This window comes from Trypanosoma cruzi (genome assembly GCF_000209065.1).
Source record: "Trypanosoma cruzi strain CL Brener chromosome Unknown tcruzi_1047053506051, whole genome shotgun sequence".
Lineage (NCBI taxonomy): Eukaryota > Euglenozoa > Kinetoplastea > Trypanosomatida > Trypanosomatidae > Trypanosoma > Trypanosoma cruzi.
In genome coordinates this window covers 1-7,498 of record NW_919174.1, presented here as the reverse complement: position 1 = coordinate 7,498, position 7,498 = coordinate 1, and the positions used below count along the sequence as shown (strand labels likewise).

General features: G+C 57.5%; 2 protein-coding genes and 1 pseudogene across 2 annotated transcripts, besides 3 other annotated features; all 3 read left to right on the top strand.

Moving 5' to 3' along the window:
• On the top strand, positions 1-2,533 carry Tc00.1047053506051.30 (dispersed gene family protein 1 (DGF-1), putative; the record flags this gene model as incomplete). The annotated part of the gene is made up of 1 exon (XM_800105.1): positions 1-2,533. A coding segment is annotated over one exon (2,533 nt), but the record flags the coding sequence as incomplete, so codon positions are not given.
• Positions 1-7,498: a sequence feature (areas not merged during assembly with more than two copies in the genome that could not be assigned to a particular haplotype).
• Positions 2,800-2,823: a microsatellite.
• Positions 3,328-3,356: a microsatellite.
• Tc00.1047053506051.20 (uncharacterized protein) lies at positions 5,229-5,531 on the top strand (the record flags this gene model as incomplete). Its single annotated transcript, XM_800104.1, has 1 exon — positions 5,229-5,531. The coding sequence occupies one exon, from the start codon at positions 5,229-5,231 to the stop codon at positions 5,529-5,531; it is 303 nt and encodes a 100-aa protein (XP_805197.1).
• Positions 5,625-7,498, top strand: Tc00.1047053506051.10 (annotated as a pseudogene; the record flags this gene model as incomplete).

Genomic DNA, 7,498 nt, shown 5'->3' with positions numbered 1-7,498 from the left:
GCTTGTCGGTGGCGGTGCCGCGCTGGACGCGGCTGTGTTCGGTGGCGAATATGCGTTGTACGCGAGTGCGCGCGTGGTTGCGTCGGGGGGCGCTGTGCTGCGCGTGTCGGGGAGCCAGTTGTACGCCGCGCATGGGTTGGTGTTCGACAGCGGGGTGGTGGCTAATGCGTCCGCTGTCGTAGTGAACGACAACGCCGGTGCGCTGACCGATGGCGCGCTGCTTGTGCTGCGGGGGTCGGCGTCGTTTGCGTCCGGGTCGTGGCTGTCGGTGCGCGGCAACAGCATCAGCGGCAGGCTCCTTTCGGTGCCGTCGTACCCGCGCCGTGCGGAACTTGTGCGGAGCACGCTGACGCTCTACGGGAACGTCGGCAGCGGGCCTGTCGTGATGGACGGCACCGTTGTGCTCGTGGGCGCCGGCCGAAAGTTCGTCGTGGGGTGTCTGACGCTCAACGGGCAGGCGCTGCGGCCTATGGACTACAGGTCCGCCGGCATCATCGGGGAATTCCTTCCCGTGGCGTGTGGCGTGTGCGACACCGACGTGCACTGCTTTGCTGCTGCGACGAGGGCGATGTCGGGGTCGTGCGGCTGCCGCTGTGCTGAGGGCGGGTACGGGCGCGACTGCCTGCCGGTGTACCTGCCGCACGTGGACGGGTGCAACCGCACGCCCGTCATGCCGCTGCTGAGTCACACGGCGACGCTGACGGAGACGCGCAGCCCGACGCCGACGTGGACGCCGAGCCTGAGCGCGACGCACTACAGTCCACCGCAGTACGGGCCGACGGAGACCCTGCAGGTGACGGAGACGGTGGCGCTGTCGCCCACGCGGACCCCGACGGCGTCGGTGAGCGGCACGCTGTGGTGGAGCGACGTGGCGTGCCCGACGCTCGCCGTGACGACGACGGCGGCTGGAGGAGGCCTGACGCAGAACGACATCCGCGGCGGTGGGAGCGCCGTCCCGACGCTGCTGATGGTGGCGCTGCCGCCGCCGTTTCGGTGGGCAAGCGACCCGCGGCTCGGCACGCACCTGAGCTTTGTGCCGGTGTCGACGGCGCAGCCGCGCGGGTTCGGCGGCCCGTGGGGAGCGATGCTGCGCAACGCGACGTGGATGCGCAACGCGACGAATCCGTCCACCGTCCTGGAGCTGGCTGTGCCCGTGCACCGCGGTTACTTCACTGCTGGTGACGAGACGATAGTCATTCGGTGCGACGCTGTGGCGGTGTTCGGCGGCTGCAAGGGTGTGCTGCTTGGGTCCTTCACGATCAGGTCCGACACGCTGCCCGTTGCTGCCAGCGCCCTCTCGGCAATCACCGGCGTTGTTGCGGGTGCGGCGGCTGTTGCCGTGGTGGTGACCGGCGGGCTGGGCTCCATTCTGGAGATGCAGGCGTTCGGCGTGTTCGCAAGGATGCCATGCGCCTCTGTGCAGGAGCGTGCGAGCACCGTTGCGCTGCCGTACTTCCTCTCGGTGTTCGCTGTCCTTGACCCGCTGTGGATGGTGGTGGGCAACGCGCTGCTCGCCGCTGTGTTCGGGTGCGTGCACTGCGGTGTGACGGCCGCCTTCCAGCGGTGGCGCGGCGTGGACGCTGCGAGTGCGTGGGCTGCGATGCGCTTCCCGAGCCTGACGTGCGTCGTGGCGCACGCGATGCACCTCGGTATCTTCTTTGGCTCCGTGCTTGCACTGGCGATGCCCGACGCTCCCGTGCAGCACCGCGTGGTCGGTGTCGTTGGTGTGCTGTACGGTGTGGCGTTCCCTGCTGGCGTGTGCTACTTGATTGCTCGCCACGTGGGCGCGAGCTTCACGAAGTACTGGCAGTTTTCGAGGAAGCCGCTGCACGAGCGCCTGCTGTACCCCGTCGGGTATTGGCACCCCGCGGCGCAGCAGCGGATGTACGGCGGCATGCTGACGAACATGAGGGGCAGCCACGTGTACTGGTGCGTGTTCCAGCTGTCCGTGCTGTGTGTGGTGGGCCTGATTGCTGCTGTGCACCCGCCCGTGGGAGGCTGCCACGTCCTGTACTTCTGCATGGCTGCTGTGCTGCTTGCGGGTGCGGGCGTGGTTGCCTTCACGAACATGATGCGCTCGGCCTTCCTGACGGTGTTGCAGACGGCGAGCTTTGTGCTCCTTGCGGCGCTGTGCGTGGTCAGCGCGGCCAACCACCTTGCGCCGAGCGACGGCGGTGTGAGGGCGTACGTGGCTACGGTGCTGCTGCTGACGACCGTGCTGCTTGCGGTCACTGTGTACAGCGTTGTTTTTTGGTACGCGGAGGACCACCACTGGCAGGAGCTGCGCGAGCCGCGGCGTGGAGGGCTGGAGGCGCTGCTGCGCGATGACGAGGAAAGCGACGAAGAGACGCAGAAGCCTCACGACATGACGTCATCGTCGTACGCCTCAGGCACCACCGTTGCGTCGTCGTACCAACCACCCGCACCGCCGTTGCAGCCCATGGCCGGTGACACCCGCTCAGACGCGCTGAGCCTGCTGGACCGTGCATCCAGTGCGAGCTGCAGCGTTAATTATGCCCCTCTGGACAGGTAAGGATGGTTTGCTTGGCGAAAAATTTAGCGCAGTTTCTCCTTTTGGGGGTGTAAAGGCTCCGCAACTCAACAGCACCGTTGCACGTCGAGAATGCACAAACCCCCTTGCAGGTACGGCATAACGTGGATGCTTCTAGGCATCTTCTTTCTTTTGATTATTCATAGATTGATTGGGTGATTGATTTGGTGTTCTTATTTTATTTTATCGATTATCGACGACGACGGATTATCGAGGTATCACGCTAGCCCGGGGCGGATGCGTAACGAGTGTGTGTGTGTGTGTGCGTGTGTTTTACGCTCTTCGCTGCAGCACCGAATATGGGGGCTGGTGCTCTCTCTCTTTCATATCTGTACTCTGTAATGAGTACGTGCTCGAAGACGGTGGCTGATGTGCGGATCATAGGATGCATTCAGGAAAACGTTAGGGAAAACAATCGATGAGGCCGTTCTGTGACGCGTCAACTCCTGGAAGTTGTGAGTGCGCGTTGCTGGCTGATATGAGGAAGGGGGCGTGGGGGCCACGGCTGCTGTGCAGCTGCGCAGCCACCCATCGTACTCCGCAGCGACAGCGTCATTGATTGCTGGTTTGTTTCTATTTTTTGTGCGGGTGCCTGCAGTGACTCTCTCTCCTGTTCCAAGATGACTGTGTGGGAGGGCATGCCTGTCGCTTTTTATGCTTCTGATGCTGTGTAGAAAGAACCATAAGAGAAATATCGAGGAATTACGCGGAATGATGTATTACTTTGCGTACATGTATAGAGATCGGTGTATTCCCGTGGATTATTTATTTATTTCTCTTTTTTTTTTTCTTTCTTTCTTTCTTTTGCGTTGCTCCACACGCGTCTCAGTGTTTGCTTTAGCACGGCCACACACGGGTAGCTTGAGCCGCGGATGTTTCTTTGTAGTTGACGCCATTTTCTGTTGGACGCCAACGCGGCCACGTTCGTCAAGCATCCACTCTCCACAGCGTGGTGCCTGATATTTTGGGGTCGTCGCAGGTTTAACGCCGGCACCACCGCCGTGGCACTCATGGGAAGTAAGATGGGACGCGGGACAGCGAAAGATATTGCGCTGCACATGTGTCTGCTGCATTAGTTCTGTTGGGGAGGTTTCAATTTAGAAAAAGAGGGATCAACATTGCACGACTCTGTGGCTTGGAGGCGTTATTACCCCTTTTTTATTATTATTCTTATTGTTGGTATGATCTCTGGTTCCCACCCGTGTCTGCCCCGATTGCCTCCCCTGAGTGGAGCTGCGCCATGGCCATTGTTTTTGTTGCTTGCGGGAGGAAAAACACATTGCGAGCGACGAAACCACACGTCATGCATGTGGCGTCCAGGGAGGTACGTATTTGAGGTGGAGTGCACATATGTGGATTTCATGTGAGACGAAACGGGGGGTTGACTGCCCAACCGTCGCTCCTTTTCTGGAGAGTGTGCTCTTATTTTTTTTGTTTTTGTCGCCCTTTTGTTCCAGGGCACGGCGGGATTGAGGGCAGCACCGTCCCACGAAAGGTCTTGCGCACATACAAACTCTCATGCCACTGTCGCCCCCGGAGTTGGGTGCAAAACCCAAATTTCAGCTTTCTTCTGCATCGGCGCAATTATTTGTTTATCAACTGACGCCATTCTTTCCGGCGTGTCATTTTGATTGGATTGTGTGGGATTGCTCGCCAACGCCATCAAACAAAACAGGCCGACCTTTTCATGTGCTTAAATGTCGTCTTGCACGCAAGTATTTTTTACGCGTACTGTTGATGTGCACTCAAACAGCGAGGTGTCCGGAACTATGCGTGCGTGGAATTCTTCCTGCCATGTGAACTGCAGACAACACCGAGGGGCCGCCACTTTTACTCCGCAGAGTTGTTGTGTCTTTTTGCGGGGTTGGCAGGGAAATCCCATGCAGCCCGCTACTGCTGGTGTGTCCCCAAACGTTGTTACTCCAAGCGAATAATGTGCTTCAGCGAGTGAGGGTGTTGGTTGGGTTTGTGTGCACTTTGATTCTGTTTGTTACTTTGTGTGGGCACGCAACACTTGAGTGGTGGGAAAATGGAGCGGGGCGATGCGTGGCCGCGTCTCGCCCATCGTTCACTGCACGGTGGTGTGGTGCACGTTGTGGTGCTGACTCTGCGATGTGACTGCGGTCTCCTGCGCGGCAATGGCGGTGGGTGGAGGGGAGTGTTGACCCGCGGCGGGACGGTGGGGTCGTGCCTCCTTTTCTCTTTCTTCTTTCCCTTTTGTGAAGGTGTGCACCTATTTTTGGTGTCAGCGATGGGGCAAACAGACCGACAACGTGAATAAAACAAAATAAAAAAGGACGATAGTGTGGCGGTATGTTGGGGGTTGGTTGCACGCCTCGTGTTGCTGCGGGGGTGGTGGGCCTCGGCTGTTTTGCCGACAGGCGTTGCAGTGCGGCTGCATGGCGCACCGACCATCGAGCCGTGCGAGTGTTACGCCCAACGCCACTGGGACTGCGGGAGGAGACAGCCGAGAGTGTCCTTTGGAGCCAGCGGCACCTGCTGGCCGCAGTTGGGCGGTGCGAGTGGGTGCTTCACTGCACGGGTGTTGTGATGGCACCTCGCCGTGGCTCTTGTGATGGTTCCGACGCTGCAGCTCGACATGTGGCGGGGAGTGAAGTGTGGCTGCAGTGGACCATGAGCAGCACCAACGTGAAGCTGAACGGTTTCCCTTGGAATTATGTTGGCGGAAGGGCGGCTGTTGATGAAAGACTACAACGTGACGATGGAGGAGTTTGTTTTGGATGTCGATTTTTACGTAGAAGACATACAGCTTCTTGTTAAAATTTTATTCTTGCAGGAGTGCAAGGTGCAGAAAGATGTTTGCAGACTGCATAGAAAGGGAATTTACACACTTGCTTTTTGGAAGGAGTTTCGCCACTTAAAGGAGTTTAATATTTGGTCTAACTCTAAAGAAAGGTTGACCGCGGCTGTGAACGCTGCTGACAGCGCCGAGGTGGAAATTCAAGTGAGCCATGAATGAGGCGCAGTGAGGGCATTTTTAACTTTTAATGTGGACGAACCAGTGAATCAAGCGGAAAACACTTTGGAAGAAGATGAGGCATAATTGGACGTCATGCATGGCGACGTTGCTGTTGATTTAGAGGAGCAGGAGAGACAGGCGCAGAGGGGAGCGGGGGGCGGCGTAGCTCAGACTCCCGCAGCACGTGTAAGAGGAGACAAGAGGGAAACGCAGCAACCGCAGTGAACTCTTGACAGTCGGCTGGATAAAGTGCTGCAGGAGGGAAAGGAACGCATCACCAGCATGAGGCTGAATGACTTCCTTCGGAATTATTTTGGGCGGCAGGGGCATTGTGGACGCCAATCGGGATGTCTTACTGGAGGAGTTTTTTAAGAACCCCAAGAAGTATATTTGCGATGCGGGAGTATTGAACGAAATGCAGGCATCCGATCGTTACAAGAGGATGGAGGGGGCTGTACGGGATGAAATGGATATGGAAGAGGATGTACACAACCTTTACAAAAATGGTGTGGACAATCTACTGAATTGGTTGGTGGCTACTGCGGAGGTAAAGGCAAATGTTCATGAAATCACTAAAAGGTTCTTGGATGCGGCCGCCGAGGAAGCGAGGAACCCAACGACGTCGAGTGCACCGACATACCTGGAGGGATGCTACGAGTCTGTGTACAATGCGAGGTGGCACCATGTCGTGGAAGTTCCTGGCGGCGAGGGGACGGGAATGGAGGTGGAGGAGGGGGAACCACCGCAGTCATGGACGTACAAGGCAGTTGGCGACACTCTCGAAAAGGATGACGGTGTGCAGCAATCCGGTGCACTGCGTCCCAGGCTGATGGTGCTCACCTCGGACAAGGGATGGCCGTACTCGTGGGAGGAGGATGAATCCCTTCGTGACTGCTATGTGAACTGTGAGGTGGAGCGAGTGTGGCAGATTGTCAGGAATGATCTAACCGAATTGCTCGGCCCTGACCCTGGGACCTACTTTGAGCCTAGGCGACATGTGTTGATTGGGACGCCCGGGATCGGGAAGTCGATGGGTGCTGGCTCGTACCTCCTCTACCAGCTGCTGCACTGCGATGCCAAGAAACTCCATTTGGTTGCGAACTTTATGGTGAGTGGAGCATATCTGTTGGACATGACCACCAGAGCGGTGCCAGAATACATGGGCGAGTCCAGCACCGTAGAGGTTGTGAGGGCCCGTCTTGGTGCGGGGTGAGGGGGTATATTGTCTACGACGTGGCATAGCCGGACAATCGCCTGTCCACTTGTTTGCTTCCTCTTGAATGGGGCATGCTTGTGGTGACACCACCAGAGACAAAAATATGCGGACACTGGGCGAGCGAAGGGAGAGCCGCACGAATTGTGATGAATTGTCCTGACGAAAGCGACGCGAAGGCAATGTGCGTTTGGACGTGGCGTGATCAGCCGTGCAGCGGCAAGCGGAAAGCTGGCGCGAGGTGAGGGGTCACATGGATGAAGTGGGGCCGCTTCTTCGCTACATCTTTGGTAAGCGACATTGTACTGCACGGATTGAGAAGTGTCACCGCGCTGTGGAGATGACGAACTCCCCGAGAAGCAAGTATTACTTTGGCTTTGGGATGTTTAGAATGTGTGATGATAATACGGCGTTTGAATGTCTTGCAAATATTGTCCGAGTACGGGGAGAGCACAATGGTGAGTCGCCTTTCAATGCACCGATATCTTCCCACCTCGGAGGTAAAATATTATGCAGGTTGGCAAAGTTAATGCGGCCGAATGATTTCAATTTGCTCGTGTCGAAGCTCAGGGATTATCTCATGTCCGAAAATTTTGGGAAGTGTGCCGTGTTTGCGTTTTTGAATGGGGCTTTCGTGGCTGCAGTAAGGCGCAAACTGAAGGAGCTGAGGCCACCAACACGACGTCAGCCACGCCGCTGTGCGCTGGAGGTGTTATTCGCAGGAGCGCCTCACCAGGCACTATTTTTTGCCGTC